The sequence below is a fragment of the Lonchura striata genome, chromosome 29, assembly GCF_050655825.1.
Source record: "Lonchura striata isolate lonStrDom1 chromosome 29, ASM5065582v1, whole genome shotgun sequence".
Classification (NCBI taxonomy): Eukaryota; Metazoa; Chordata; class Aves; order Passeriformes; family Estrildidae; genus Lonchura; species Lonchura striata.
In genome coordinates this window covers 542,649-558,541 of record NC_140731.1, presented here as the reverse complement: position 1 = coordinate 558,541, position 15,893 = coordinate 542,649, and the positions used below count along the sequence as shown (strand labels likewise).

The 15,893-nt window shown below is 50.3% G+C and overlaps 1 protein-coding gene across 4 annotated transcripts in view; it reads left to right on the top strand.

Moving 5' to 3' along the window:
• Window positions 1-2,632: 2,632 nt before the first annotated feature.
• The window catches only part of IKZF4 (IKAROS family zinc finger 4), a 33,970-nt gene continuing 20,709 nt past the window's right edge, over window positions 2,633-15,893 (top strand). Inside the window, exons 1-4 of one of the 4 annotated variants that reach the window (XM_085562784.1) lie at window positions 5,147-6,189; window positions 6,254-6,609; window positions 7,388-7,441; window positions 10,363-10,473. In XM_085562784.1, coding sequence (XP_085418910.1) covers window positions 6,347-6,609; window positions 7,388-7,441; window positions 10,363-10,473 — 428 coding nt within the window. In that variant the 5' untranslated portion in view covers window positions 5,147-6,189; window positions 6,254-6,346. Of the gene's footprint in view, window positions 2,725-5,146; window positions 6,610-7,387; window positions 7,442-10,362; window positions 10,474-15,893 lie in introns of those variants that run through there. The other 3 variants (XM_085562785.1, XM_085562783.1, XM_085562786.1) reach the window with 3 other exon arrangements.

Sequence of the window (15,893 nt, the reverse complement as noted above, 5' to 3'; positions counted from 1 at the left end):
CCTTCCTGGGGCAGCGAGGGCAGAGAGGGGTGGGGGAGTTCTGCCGCCCCTGACCCGGCGGGACCCCCTGATCCCATGGGACCCCCTGATCCTATAGGGGACCCCCTGATCCTATAGGGGACCCCCTGATCCCATGGGACCCCCTGATCCTGTGGGACCCCTGGGACCCCCTGATCCTGTGGGACCCCCTGACCCTATATGGGACCCCCTGACCCTATATGGGACCCCCTGATCCTATAGGGGACCCCCTGATCCTATATGGGACCCCCTGATCTGATATGGGACCCTCTGATCTGATATGGGACCCCCTGATCCTATATGGGACCCCCTGACCCTGTGGGACCCCCTGACCCTATATGGGACCCCCTGACCCTATATGGGACCCCCTGATCCTATGGGACCCCCTGATCCTATAGGGGACCCCCTGATCCTATAGGGGACCCCCTGATCCTGTGGGACCCCCTGACCCTATATGGGACCCCCTGATCTGATATGGGACCCTCTGATCCTATATGGGACCCCTGGGACCCCCTGATCCTATGGGACCCCCTGACCCTGTGGGACCCCCTGACCCTATACGGGACCCCCTGACCCTATATGGGACCCCCTGACCCTATATGGGACCCCCTGATCCTATATGGGACCCCCTGACCCTATATGGGACCCCCTGATCCTATATGGGACCCCCTGACCCTATATGGGACCCCCTGACCCTATACGGGACCCCCTGATCCTATGGGACCCCCTGATCCTATAGGGGACCCCCTGATCCTATATGGGACCCCCTGATCCTATACGGGACCCCCTGACCCTATACGGGACCCCCTGACCCTGTGGGACCCCCTGATCCTATATGGGACCCCCTGATCCTATATGGGACCCCCTGATCCTATATGGGACCCCCTGATCCTATATGGGACCCCCTGATCCTATAGGAGACTGTGACCCCATGGGATCCCCCTGACCCCACGGGATCCCCCGACCCCAGATAACCCCTGACCCCAGATGACCCCTGACCCTATAGAACCCCCCTGACCCCAGATAACCCCTGACCCCAGATAACCCCTGACCCCACGGGATCCCCTGACCCCAGATAACCCCTGACCCCAGATGACCCCTGACCCTATAGAACCCCCCTGACCCCAGATAACCCCTGACCCCAGATAACCCCTGACCCCACGGGATCCCCTGACCCCAGATAACCCCTGACCCCAGATGACCCCTGACCCTATAGAACCCCCCTGACCCCAGATGACCCCTGACCCCAGATGACCCCTGACCTTTAGGGATTCTCTGACCCTGTGGGAGCTCGTGACCCCAAATCCCCACTGACCCTGCGGGGGCCCGCTGATCCCGGTATGGATCCCGTTATTGATCCCGTTATTGATCCCGTTACTGATCCCGTCATTAGCGGCCATTTATCCATTCCGTTATCAATCCCCGTTATCAATCCCTGTTATCGATCCCGTCATTAACTGCCATTTATTCATTCCGTTATCAATTCCTGTTATCGATCCCTGTTATCGATCCCGTCATTAACTGCCATTTATCCATTCCGTTATCAATTCCCGTTATCGATCCCGTTATTGATCCCGTTATCAATCCCCATTATCAATCCCTGTTATCAATCCCCATTATCAATCCCTGTTATCAATCCCGTCATTAACCGCCATTTATCCATTCCGTTATCAATTCCCATTATCGATCCCGTTATCAATCCTTGTTATCAATCCCGTCATTAACCACCATTTATCTCTTCCGTTATCAATTCCCGTTATCGATGCCGTTATCAATCCCGTTATCAATCCCCGTTATCAATCCCTGTTATCAATCCCGTCATTAACCGCCATTTATCCATTCTGTTATCAATTCCCGTTATCAATCCCGTTATAAATCCCCGTTATTGATCCCCATTATCAATCCCGTAATCAATCCCCGTTATTGATCCTGTCATTAACCGCCATTTATCCATTCCGTTATCAATCCCTGTTATCAATCCCCGTTATTGATCCCATTATCGATCCCCGTAATCAATCCCCGTTATTGATCCTGTCATTAACCGCCATTTATCCATTCCGTTATCAATCCCTGTTATCGATCCCCGTTATCGATCCCCGTTATCGATCCCCGCTATCAATCCCGTTATCGATTCCCGTTATAGATCCCGTTATCGATCCCGTTATTGATCCCCGTTACGGACCCCGTTATCAATCCCCTTATCAATCCCCGTTATCGATCCCGTTATCGATCCCGCTATCAATCCCCGTTATCGATCCCCATTATCGATCCCCGTTATCGATCCCGCTATCAATCCCCGTTATCGATCCCGTTATCGATCCCCATTATCGATCCCGTTATCGATCCCGTTATCGATCCCGCTATCAATCCCGCTATCAATCCCCGTTATCGATCCCGTTATCAATCCCCGTTATCAATCCCCGTTATCGATCCCGTTATCAATCTCCGTTATCAATCCCGTTATCAATCACCCCCTCCCCATCGACTCTCTCGGCGCTCCCCTCCCCGCCCTGCCCCGCTCGATGCTCTCGGCGTGCCCTGTAGGCCCGGGGGCGGCGCCGGAAGTGGCGGGGGCGGTGCCGGAAGTGGCGGGGCGGTGCCGGAAGTGGCGGGGGCTGGGGGGGGCCCGGGGCCTCCTCAGGAGCCGCCGCCGCCGCCCCCGAACCGGCCCCGGGACCCCCCGGACCCCCCCGGGGCTCAGAGCCGGTGAGTGGGGGCGGGGCGGGTCCCGGCCCGGGGTCCCGGGTAAATGGGGGGGGGGAGACCCCGGAGGGGCTCGGGGGGTGCGGGACCGGAACTGGGGGGGCTCGGGGCTGCATTTGGGGGGGGGTCTCGGTTCTTGGGGTCGGTCTCACGCTGAACTTGGTGGGTCCGGATTTTGGGGGGGGTCTCGGCTGGATTTGGGGGGGGTCGTGTCCCCCTGAGGGGTCAGCGATGGATTTTGGGGGGTGGTCTCCTCTTTTTGAGGGGGGTCGTGTCCCTCCCCTCAGGTCCGGATTTTGGGGGGGGTCTGGGTTGGATTTGGGGGGGGTCGTGTCCCCCTGAGGGGTCAGCGATGGATTTTGGGGGGGGGGCTCTGGTTATTCTGGGGGGGGTCGTGTCCCTCCCCTCAGGTCCGGATTTTGGGGGGGGGTCTCTGCTGGATTTGAGGGGGGGTCGCTGGTTCTTCCTGAGGGTCTCAGGGTTGGATTTTGGGGGGGGGTCTCAGGCTGGATTTGGGGGGGGTCGTGTCCTCTCAGGGGTTTTGGCGGACTCAGAATTTGGGGGGGGTCTCTGGTCCTACCTGAGGGTCTCAGGGCTGGATTTGAGGGGGGGTCTCTGCTGGATTTGGGGGGGGTCTCTGGTTCTTCCTGAGGGTCTCAGGCTGGATTTGGGGGGGGTCGTGTCCCCCTGAGGGGTCAGCGATGGATTTTGGGGGGGGGGCTCTGGTTATTCTGGGGGGGGTCGTGTCCCTCCCCTCAGGTCCGGATTTTGGGGGGGGGTCTCTGCTGGATTTGAGGGGGGGTCGCTGGTTCTTCCTGAGGGTCTCAGGGTTGGATTTTGGGGGGGGGTCTCAGGCTGGATTTTGGGGGGGGTCGTGTCCCCTCAGGGGTTTTGGCGGACTCAGAATTTGGGGGGGGTCTCTGGTCCTACCTGAGGGTCTCAGGGCTGGATTTGAGGGGGGGTCTCTGCTGGATTTGGGGGGGGTCTCTGGTTCTTCCTGAGGGTCTCTGCTGGATTTGGGGGGGGTCGTGTCCCCTGAGGGTCTCAGGGCTGGATTTTGGGGGGGGGTCTCCTCTTTTTGAGGGGGGTCGTGTCCCTCCCCTCAGGTCCGGATTTTGGGGGGGGGTCTCTGCTGGATTTGAGGGGGGTCGTGTCCCCTTAGGGATTTTGGCGGACTCAGAATTTGGGGGGGGGTCGCTGGTTCTTCCTGAGGGTCTCAGGGCTGGATTTGGGGGGGGTCGTGTCCCCCTGAGGGGTCAGCGATGGATTTTGGGGGGGGGGCTCTGGTTATTCTGGGGGGGGTCGTGTCCCTCCCCTCAGGTCCGGATTTTGGGGGGGGTCTCAGGCTGGATTTGAGGGGGGGTCTCTGCTGGATTTGGGGGGAGTCGTGTCCCCCTGAGGGTCTCAGGTCCGGATTTTGGGGGGGGTCTCGGCTGGATTTGAGGGGGGTCGTGTCCCCTCAGGGATTTTGGCGGGATCGGAATTTGGGGGGGGTCTCTGGTCCTACCTGAGGGTCTCAGGGTTGGATTTTGGGGGGGGGTCGCTGGTTCTTCCTGAGGGTCTCTGGGTTGGATTTGGGGGGGGGTCTCGTGTCCCCCTGAGGGTCTCAGGGCTGGATTTTGGGGGGGGGCTCTGGTTATTATGGGGGGGGTCGTGTCCCCTCAGGGATTTTGGCGGGATCGGAATTTGGGGGGGGGTCTCTGGCCCTACCTGAGGGTCTCAGGGCTGGATTTTGGGGGGGGTCTCCTCTTTTTGAGGGGGGTCGTGTCCCTCCCCTCAGGTCTGGTTATTTTGGGGGGGGTCTCTGAGGGGGGGTCGTGTCCCCTCAGGGGTTTTGGTGGGCTCAGAATTTGGGGGGGGGGTCGCTGGTCCTACCTGGGGGTCTCGGGGCTGAATTTTGGGGAGGGTCTCCCCTTTTTTGGGGGGGGCATGTCTCTGTGAAGGTCTAAAGGCTCAATTTGGGGGGGGGTCTCGATTTTTTGGGGGGGGTCGTGTCCCCTCAGGGGTTTTGGCGGGATTGGAATTTGGGGGGGGGTCTCTGGTCCTACCTGATGGTCTCAGGCTGGATTTTGGGGGTCTCAGGCTGGATTTGGGGAGGGGGTCTCGATTTTTGGGGGTCTCAGGCTGGATTTGGGGAGGGGGTCTCGATTTTTGGGGGGGTCTCAGGCTGAATTTTGGGGGGGCTCTTGTCCCTTTTAGGGGTCTCTGGTTTTTTTGGGGAGGGGGTCTCGATTTTTGGGGGTCTCAGGCTGGATTTTGGGGGGGGTCTCGATTTTGGGGAGGGGGTCTCGATTTTTGGGGGTCTCAGGCTGGATTTTGGGGGGCTCTTGTCCCTTTTAGGGGTCTCTGGTTTTTTTGGGGAGGGGGTCTCGATTTTTGGGGGTCTCAGGCTGGATTTTGGGGGGGGTCTCGATTTTGGGGAGGGGGTCTCGATTTTTGGGGGTCTCAGGCTGGATTTTGGGGGGCTCTTGTCCCTTTTAGGGGTCTCTGGTTTTTTTGGGGAGGGGGTCTCGATTTTTGGGGGTCTCTGATTTTTTTATTTTTTATTTTTTATTTTTTTTTATTTTTTTTGGATAACGCAAAATTTGGGGAATTTTAACCAAAATTTCCCCTCAAATCCCAAAATTTCCCCTCCCAAAAAAAAAAAAAAATTCAGGTTTTTTCCCCTTTTGGATTTTTGGGAATTTTGGGGGATTTTTTGGGATCTTTTTCCACCTCGGATCCCTCGGGAATTTCGGGATTTGAGGCCGCCGAGATTTTTTTGGGATCTCATCCCGAGGGAGCTGCTCCAGTTTGGAATGAAAATGAAAAAATAATTAAAAATAAATCGGGAAAAGCAGCTGCAGCCTCATCCCAGAAATTCCTGGAATTGTTTTCCCAGGGATTTATCCCAAAAAAAATGAAAATAAATTGGAAAAAGCAGCTGGAGCCTCTTCCCGGAATTGTTTTTCCTTTTTTTTTTCCAGGGATTTATCCCAAAAAAAATGAAAATAAATTGGAAAAAGCAGCTGGAGCCTCATTTTGGAATATCCTGGAATTGTTTTTCCTGGGATTTATCCCAAAAAAATCAAAATAAATCCAGGATGGAGCAGAATCCCAAAAATCCCAGATATTTTGGGGGGGGATTTTTGGGATTTTTTGGAGTTTTGGGGATTTTTTTGGGGGGTTTTGGGGGAGTTTCGGATTTTGGGGGTTTTTTTGGGGGGATTTTTTGGGATATTTTGGGATTTTTTTGGGATTTCTTTGGGAGTTTTGGGGGATTTTTTGTGGGGATTTTTTGGGGGATTTTTTTGGGAGATTTTGGATTTTTTTTTTGGGCATTTTGGGGGATTTTTGGGATATTTTGGGGGGATTTTGGGGGATTTTTGAGAAAAAATTGGAAACCGGGAAAAAAAGTGGGAAAAGTGGGAAAATCCCTGGATTTTAAGGTGGGAGAGGGGAAAAAAGTGGGAAAATCTGGGAAAAAAAGTGGGAAAATCTGGGAAAAAAGTGGGAAAATCTGGGAAAAAAGTGGGAAAATCTGGGAAAAAAGTGGGAAAATCTGGGAAAAAAGTGGGAAAATCTGGGAAAAAAGTGGGAAAATCCCAGGATTTTCAAGTGGGAGAGGGAAAAAGTGGGAACATTTATGGATTTTGGTGGAAAAAAATGGGAAAATCTGGGGAAAAAGTGGGAAAATATGGGAAAAAATTGGGAAAAAGTAGGAAAAAATTGGGGAAAAGTGGGAAAAAATTGGGAAAATTGGGGAAATTCCCGGATTTTGCAGCCTGGGATGGATTTGAGGGAATTTTCCGGAGCCGATCCCGGAATTCCTCGGGATGAGGAGCCGGGGCGGTTTCATTGGAATTTTTCCCGAGGGATTTTTGGGTTTTTTTCCTGGAATTTTCCCAGGTGAGGAAAAGGATTCGGGGCTGCCCCAATTCCCAAATTCCCGAGGGGTCCCTGGCCTGATTTTCCCGGGAATTTCTCCCGGGAATTTGCTTTTTTTGGAGTTTTCTCCTAAAAAAAAAAACCTCCCAAAAAAACCAGGAATGAGCTCAGGGATGGAGGAATTGAAGGAATTTGGATTTTTCCCGGTTTTTAACCAACTGGGATTGAAAAATTCCAACTTTTCCTACTCAGGAACTGAGAATTCCCAATTTTTCCTGCCCAGGAATTGAAGGAATTCTGATTTTTCCTGGAAAAAATCCCCGAATCCTGAGGAATTTTCCAGGATCCTGAGAGATCTCCCAAGGAATTGTCCAGGATTTCCCATGGAATTTTCTGGGATCCTGAGGAATTTTTTTGGGATTTCCCACGGAATTTCCGGGATTTTGAGGCGTTTTCCAGGAGTTCCTCAGGAATTTCCGGGATTTTGAGGAATTTTCTGGGATTTCCTGAGGGATTTTTTGGGGATTTCCTAAGGAAATTTCTGGATTCTGAAGGATTTTTCTGGATCCTGAGGGAATTTCCCGGATCTTGAGGAATTTTTTGGGATTTCCCGAGGGATTTTCTGGGATTCTGAGGAATTTCCCGAGGGATTTCCCGGGATTCTGAGGGATTTTCCCCGGATCCCGAGGGATTTTCGGGATTTCCTGAGGAATTTCCCAGCTCTTGGATTTCCTGGGATCCTCGGGGTTTTTTTTGGGATTTTCCAAGGAATTTCCAGGAATTTTCTGTTCCCTTCCAGGCGGTTCCGGGGCCATGGACGTCGAGGAGTGCAGCGCTCGCTCCTACATCACCGGTGAGCTCAGAATTCCCAAATTTCCGGGATTTCCCTGGAATTTCTGGGATTTTCCTGCATTTCCCTGAATTTCCCCCCGCTTTCCCTGGAATTTCTGCCATTTTCCCTGGAATTTCCCCCCATTTTCCCCTGGAATTTCCCCCCATTTTTCAGGAATTTCCCCTATTTTTTCCTGGAATTTCTGGGATTTCTGTCAATTTTCCTGGGATTTGCCTGGATTTTCCCTGGATTTTCCCATTTTTCCAGGAATTTCTGTGAGTTTCCCAATTTTCTGGGATTTTCCTGGATTTTCCCCCATTTTTCCTGGAGTTTCTGGGATTTTCCCCACATTTTTCATTAATTTTCCTGGATTTCCCTCAAGTTTTCCCGGAGTTTCTGGGATTTCTCCATTTTCTGGGATTTTCCTGGATTTCCCTCATTTTTTCCTGGATTTCCCCTGGATTTCCCCTGGATTTTCAGGGATTTTCTCTGGAATTTCTGGACATTTTCCCCCCCTCCATTTTTCCTGGATTTTCTGGGATTTCCGTCTATTTTCCTGGATTTTTTCCTGGATTTTCCCCATTTTCCCTGGAATTTCTGCCATTTTCCCTGGAATTTCTGGGATTTTCCCCACCTTTCCTGGATTTTCCTGGATTTTCCCCATTTTTCCTGAAATTTCTGGGATTTTCCCAATTTTCTTCCATTTTTCATGGAATTTCTGGGATTTTCCCTGGAAATTTCCCCATTTTTCCTGGATTTCCCCCAATTTCCCCCCAATTTTCCCCATTTTTCCAATTTTTTCCCAGTTTTCCCCCATTTTTTCCCAGTTTATTCCCAGTTTATTCCCATTTTTTTGGATCCCAGGCAATCCCGAGGGACTTTGGACGTTCCATCCCCAAAATCCCGATTTTTCTGGGATTTATCCCAATTCCCACTCAGCTGCAGCAGAAATTCCAGAATTTTTCCAGCTTTTCCTGGAAAATCCCCAGGGAATTTTCCCAAGGGGGAAAATCCGGGAATTGAGGGGAAAAAATTCGGGAATCGGGGTGGAAAAATGGGAATGAAAGGGGGAAAAATGGGAATTAGGGGGGAAAATTGGGAATGGGGGGGAAATTGGGATTTGGGGAGAAAAAACCAGGAATTAATGACAAAAAACTGGGAATTGGGGAGGAAAAAAGCCGGGAATTGGGGGGGAAACTGGGAATTGAGGAGAAAAAACCGGGAATTGGGGAGAAAAAACCGGGAATTGGGGGGGAAAAACCGGGAATTGTGGACAAAAACCGGGAATTGAGGAGAAAAAACCGGGAATTGTGGAGAAAAAACCGGGAATTGTGGACAAAAACCGGGAATTAAGGAGAAAAACCGGGAATTAAGGACAAAAACCGGGAATTGGGGAGAAAAAACCGGGAATTAAGGAGAAAAACCGGGAATTAAGGACAAAACCCGGGAATTGGGGAGGGAAAACCGGGAACTGGGGAGAAAAAACCGGGAATTGTGGACAAAAACCGGGAATTGGGGAGGGAAAACCGGGAATTGGGGAGAAAAAACCGGGAATTAAGGACAAAACCCGGGAATTGGGGAGAAAAAACCGGGAATTAAGGAGAAAAACCGGGAATTAAGGACAAAAACCGGGAATTAAGGAGAAAAAACCGGGAATTGTGGACAAAAACCGGGAATTAAGGACAAAAGCCGGGAATTGGGGCCCGCGGGTGGGAAATTCCCGCCTGGATCGCGGCTGGAATTTCCAGGAGGGGCGGGAAGGGCTCCAATTCCTTCCTGGCAGGAGGGAGGGGAGGGCGGGGATGAAATCCAGGAAAATTCCATCCGGGAGAAGCTTTGGAATGTTCCCAGGGAAGTTTGGAATGTTCCCAGGGCGGGCTGGGGGAGGGGAATTTTCCGCCTCCTCCGGGAGGAGCATCCCGAAAAAATGGGGAAAAATGGGGAAAAAACGGGAAAAACGGGAAAAAGGGGGATGGAGGGAAATCCCGAGCCACTGGGTCCATCCCCAATTCCCTAAATCCATCCCAAATTCCCTAAATCCATCCCAAATTCCCTAAATCCATCCCAAATTCCCTGGGTCCATCCCAAATTCCCTGGATCCATCCCAAATCCCAAATTCCCCAAATTCATCCCAAATTTCCTGGGTCTGTCCCAAATCCCAAATTCCCCGAATCCATCCCGGGTCCTGCTGATTCCCTGGATCCATCCCAAATCCCAAATTCCCCAAATCCCTCCCAAATTCCCAAAAAATTGGGGCTGGAGCCGAATTCCTGCTGGGGGAGGGAGCCCCTGGATCCATCCCAAATTCCCCAAATCCCAAATTCCCTGAATCCCTCCCGAATCCCAAATTCCCCTGGATCCATCCCAGGTCCTGGGTCCGTCCCAAATTCCCGAATCCCAAATTCCCCAAATCCCAAATTAATTCCCGAATCCCTCCCCACATTCCCGGCTCCGTTCCCGCTCCTGGAATTTTGGGAATTCCCCATTTCCCACCCCGGTCCCGCTGGAATTTGGGATCCTGCTCTGCTGCCCTGCCCACATTCCCGAATTCCCGAATTCCCACATTCCCGAATTCCCGAATTCCCACATTCCCGAATTCCCATCCCTCCTCCCCTCCCATTCCCGATGGAATTTCCACTCCCTGATTTTTGGGATGCTCCAATCCCCACCCCCCATCCCACGAAAATTCCCGGAATCCCACTAAAACCTTGGAATTCCTCCCTCCCACATTCCCAAATTCCTGAATTCCCACATTCCCACCCCTCCTCCCCTCCCATTCCCGATGGAATTTCCACTCCCTGCCTGGAAAAATTCCCCTTTTTTCCCTGAAAAACGCTGGAATTTCCCCTAAAATCCTGGAATTCCCCCAAATCCCGGCTCCCTCCCGCCTTTCCCACATTTCTGACGGGATTTTCCCGGTTTTTTTTCCCGGATTTTTTTAGGGATTTGCTCCCCGTGGAAGGTGAGCGGCGCCGCCCCGCGTCCCGCAGGGATCCCGCGCTGCTTCCCGGGAATTCCCATCCAGGGATCCGCGGGATTTCCGCCCCAGCAAGGTACGGATTCCCAAAAAAAACTGGGAAAAATCGATCCCAAAGGATTCCCAAAAAAATCCCCCAAAAAATCGCAAAAAAAACCCGGGAAAAATCGCAAAAAAATCGCAGAAAATGCCAAAAAAATCCTGAAAAAATGAAAATAAATCCCGGAAAAAAACCCCCAAAATATGCTGAAAAAAATCCTTAAAAATTCCAAAAAATCCTCCCAAAAATTCCAATAAAAGTAACACAAACATTCCCAAAAATTTCCTTCCACGCTGCTTCCCTGGAATTCCCATCCAGGGATCCGCGGGATTTCCGCCCCAGCAAGGTACGGATTCCCAAAAAAAAACTGGGAAAAATCAATCCCAAAGAATTCCCAAAAAAATCCCGAAGAAAAAAAAAGAAATCCCAAAAAAATCGTAAAAAAACCCCCTGAAAAAATCGCAAAAAAATCCCCAAAAATGCCAAAAAATCCTGAAAAAATGGCAAAAAATCCTGGAAAAAAAACCCCCAAATATCCTGAAAATAATTCCCAAAAAATCCCCAAAATATCCTGAAAAAATTGCCAAAAAAATCCAACCCCCCCCCCCCCAAAATTCTCCCCAAAAATCCCCGAAAAATGCCAAAAATCCTCCCAAAAATCTGAAAAAATTGCAAAAAATCCCCAAAAAATCCCTCAAAAATAAAAAAAAAATCCCGTGAAAAATCCCCCAAAAAAACCCCCAAAATCTCAATAAAACCCCCCAAAAAAAACCCCAAAAAATCCGGAAAAATCCCCCAAACCCCCCAAAAAACTCCTTAAAACCCCTCAAAATTCCAAAAAATCCCAAAAAACCCCAAAAGCCCCAAAAAACTCCTTAAAAAATCCCCAAAAATCCCAAAAAACCCCCAAAAAACTCCTTAAAAAACCCCAAAAAATCCCAAAAAATCCCAAACCCCCCCAAAAATCCCAAAAACCCCCCAAAAAACCGCAAAAAACCCCAAAAAACTCCTTTAAAAACCCCCAAAAATAAAAAAAAAATCCCAAAAAACCCCTTAAAAAAACCCCAAAAATTCCAAAAAACCCCAAAACCCCCAAAAAACTCCTTTAAAAACCCCCAAAATCCCCCAAACCCCCCAAAAAACTCCTTTAAAAACCCCCAAAAATCCCCCAAAACCCCAAAAAACTCCTTAAAAAAACCCCAAAATCCCAAAAAAATCCCAAAAAACCCCAAAACCCCCAAAAACCTCCTTTAAAAACCCCCAAAAATCCCAAAACCCCCCAAAAAACTCCCTTTAAAAACCCCCAAAAATCCCAAAACCCCCCAAAAAACTCCTTTTAAAAACCCCAAAAATCTCCTTTAAAAACCCCCCAAAACCCCCCAAAATACTCCCTTAAAAATCCCCCAAAATCCAAAAAATCCCAAAAAAATCCCCAAAAACCCCCAAAAAACTCCTTTAAAAACCCCCAAAAACCCCAAAACCCCCAAAAACCTCCTTTAAAACCCCCCAAAAATCCCAGAAAATCCCAAAAAACCCAAAAAGCTCCTTAAAAAATCCCAAAAAATCCCAAAAATCCCCAAAATCCTCCTCACAAACCCCCCGCTGTTTATTTTTGGGCTCCGAGCTCGCGTGGGATTCGCGGAATTCCCGGCTGGAATTCCGGGAGGAGGAGGAAGAAAAGCGGGAACGCTGCGGCGCCGCCCCTGGGCGGGATCCGGGCGGATTTTTGGGAATTTTTTCGGTTTTTTTGGGATTTGGGAGGAGCCGGAGATTCCCGGAGCTCCTCCGGGATTTGGGGATTTGGGGCAGCGAGCGGCGCCGGGATGAGGCTCCAGGAGATTCCCAGAGGTCGGGCCGGGAATTTGGGGAATTTTGGGGTTTTTTTGGGAATTTTGGGGTTTGGGATTTGGGATTTTGGGACTCTGGAATTTCCTTTTCCATGGGAAAATCCCTTCGGGGTCGGATCTGAGCCGGGAGGGGTCGGGAAGAGGCTCCGGGATCATCCCAAAATTTGGCACCGGGGGATTTTTGGGAATTTTGGGGTTTTTGGGGTTTCTGGGAATTTGGGATTTTTGGGGATTTGGGATTTTGGGGTTTTTTGGGATTTGGGAGGAGCCGGAGATTCCGGAGCCTCCGGGATTTGGGGATTTGGGGATTTGGGGATTTGGGGATTTGGGGAGCGGGATGAAGCTCCAGGAGATTCCCAAAGGTCAATCTGGGAATTTTGGGAATTTTGGGGGTTTTTGGGATTTGGGATTTGGGATTTTGGGACTCTGGAATTTCCTTTTCCACGGGAAAATCCCTTCGGGGTCGGATCTGAGCCGGGAGGGGTCGGGAAGAGGCTCCGGGATCATCCCAAAATTTGGCACCGGGGGATTTTTGGGAATTTTGGGGGTTTTTTGGGAATTTTGGGGGTTTTTTGGGATTTGGGATTTGGGATTTGGGGTCCTGGAATGGGATTTTGGGACTCTGGAATTTCCTTTTCCATGGGAAAATCCCTTCGGGGTCGGATCTGAGCCGGGAGGGGTCGGGAAGAGGCTCCGGGATCATCCCAAAAATTGGCACCGGGGGATTTTTGGGAATTTTGGGATTTTTGGGGTTTTTGGGGTTTCTGGGAATTTGGGATTTTTGGGGATTTGGGATTTTGGGGTTTTTTGGGATTTGGGAGGAGCCGGAGATTCCGGAGCCTCCGGGATTTGGGGATTTGGGGATTTGGGGAGCGGGATGAGGCTCCAGGAGATTCCCAGAGGTCGGTCCGGGAATTTTGGGAATTTTGGGGTTTTTGGGATTTGGGATTTGGGATTTTGGGACTCTGGAATTTCCTTTTCCATGGGAAAATCCCTTCGGGGTCGGATCTGAGCCGGGAGGGGTCGGGAAGAGGCTCCGGGATCATCCCAAAATTTGGCCCTGGAGGATTTTTGGGAATTTTGGGGGTTTTTGGGATTTGGGATTTGCCTCTGGAATAAGCAGAGATGGGATTTGGGATCCTGGAATTCCCTTCCCAGGATAGAGGAGTCAGATCCAGCTCCAGAGGGAAATTTGGGAATTCTGGAGAGGAAAAATTTGGGAATTCTGGAGAGGAAATTTGGGAATCCTGAAGGGGAATTTAGGGATGCAGGAGAGGAAATTTGGGAATCCTGAAGGGGAATTTAAGGACCCTGGAGAGGGAAATTTTGGGAATTTTGGAGGGGGATTTGGGGATGCTGGACAGGAAAAATTTGGGAATCCTGAAAGGGATTTGAGGGTCCTGGAGAGGAGAAATTTGGGAATTTTGGAGAGGAAAAATTTGGGAATTTTGGATGTCACTTTAAGGATCCTGGAGAGGGAAATTTTGGGAATTCAGGAGGGGGATTTGGGGATATTCAGGGATAATTCTGGAGAGGAGAAATTTGGGAATTCTGGATGGGACTTTAAGGGTCCTGGAGAGGAAAATTTGGGAATTTTGGAGGGGGATTTAGGGATGCTGGAGAGGGAAATTTGGGAATTTTGGAGGAGAAATTTGGGGATGCTGGAGAGGGAAATTTGGGAATTTTGGAGGAGAAATTTGGGGATGCTGGAGTGGAAAATCTGGGAATTCAGGAGGGGGATTTGGGGATATTTAGGAATAATTCTGGAGAGGAGAAATTTGGGAATTCTGGTTGGGACTTTAAGGGTCCTGGAGAGGGAAATTTGGGAATTTTGGATGTCACTTTAAGGGTCCTGGAGAGGGAAATTTGGGAATTTTGGATGTCACTTTAAGGATCCTGGAGAGGGAAATTTGGGAATTTTGGATGTCACTTTAAGGATCCTGGAGAGGGAAATTTGGGAATTCTGGATGTCACTTTAAGGGTCCTGGAGAGGGAAATTTTGGGAATTCTGGATGTCACTTTAAGGGTCCTGGAGAGGGAAATTTGGGAATTTTGGATGTCACTTTAAGGGTCCTGGAGAGGGAAAATTTGGGAATTCTGGTTGGGACTTTAAGGATCCTGGAGAGGGAAAATTTGGGAATTTTGGATGTCACTTTAAGGGTCCTGGAGAGGGAAAATTTGGGAATTCAGGAGAGGGAATTCAGGAGGGGGATTTGGGGATGCTGGAGAGGAAAAAATGGGAATTCAGGAGAGGAAAAAAAAAGGGAATTCAGGAGGGGGATTTGGGGATATTCAGGGATAACTCAGAGAGAATTTGGGAATTGTGGAACCTGAGAAATCCCAATTTTTCCCGGGATTCTCCCCTGGAATATCCGGATTTTCCAGCCCCGGCTCCCCTCTCCCTTCCCCCAGCCCGGCCTCGACATTCCCAACATTCCCCGGGATGGGAACGGCTCCTCCCGGCCTTTCCCAGGCTTTTCCCGGGAATTTGGGAATTTTCCAAGCCCTCCCCCCTCGGGAGATTTTCCCGGGAGTTTTTTTTGGGTTTTTTTTTTTTGGCAAACGGTAAAAAAATTCCAGCTGGGCCGGAAAAAAAAAAAAACCAAAAAAACTTTTGGAAATCTCATTCCCAGCTGCTCCAGGGGGAATTTTCCAGCCCCAAAAAATTCCGGCTGTTCCCACGGAAGGAGGGGGAGGGGAGGGGGAGGGGATTTGGGAGGGAAATTTTGGGATTTTTTGGGGGGAAATTTGGGGATTTTGGGGGATTTGGGATCAGAATTTGGGATGGGGAGGGAATTTGGGATTGGGGAAAGGGAATTTGGGGATGGAGGGGATTTGGGGGAGGAAATTTGGGAATTGCGGGGGGGGGAAATTTGGGATTTGGGATCAGAATTTGGGATGGGGAGGGATTTTGGGGGGGAAATTTGGGATTTTGGGGGGGGAAATTTGGGATTTGGGGGATTTGGGATCAGAATTTGGGAATTGGGGGGAAAATCTGGAACTGGGGAGAAAATCTGGGATCGGAAATTTGGGATGGGGGAAAGGAAATTTGGGGATGGAGGGGATTTGGGGGAGGAAATTTGGGATTTGGGGGAGGAAATTTGGGAATTGGGATCAGAATTTGGGATGGGGAGGGAATTTGGGATTTGGGGCGGAAAATCTGGAATTGGGGAGAAAATCTGGGATCGGAAATTTGGGATGGAGGAAAGGAAATTTGGGATTGGATGGGGGAGATTTGGGATTGGGGAGGAAATTTGGGAATTCCAGATCCTGGGAAAGGGACCTGGGGGGGAATTGGGGAATTGGGATGGGGAAAATTCCCAAATCCAGGGGGAGATTTGGGATTGGGAATTCCCAGAATTCCCAAATCCGGGGGAGATTTTGGGATTGGGAATGGGGGAAATTCCCAAATCCAGGGGGAGATTTGGGATTGGGAATTCCCAGAATTCCCAAATCTGGGTGAGATTTGGGATTGGGAATTCCCAGAATTCCCAAATCCGGGGGAGATTTTGGGATTGGGAATTCCTGGAATTCCCAGGTCCAGGTGAGAATTTGGGATCGGGAATTCCCAGAATTCCCAAATCCAGGTGAGGGTTTTGGGAATTTTGG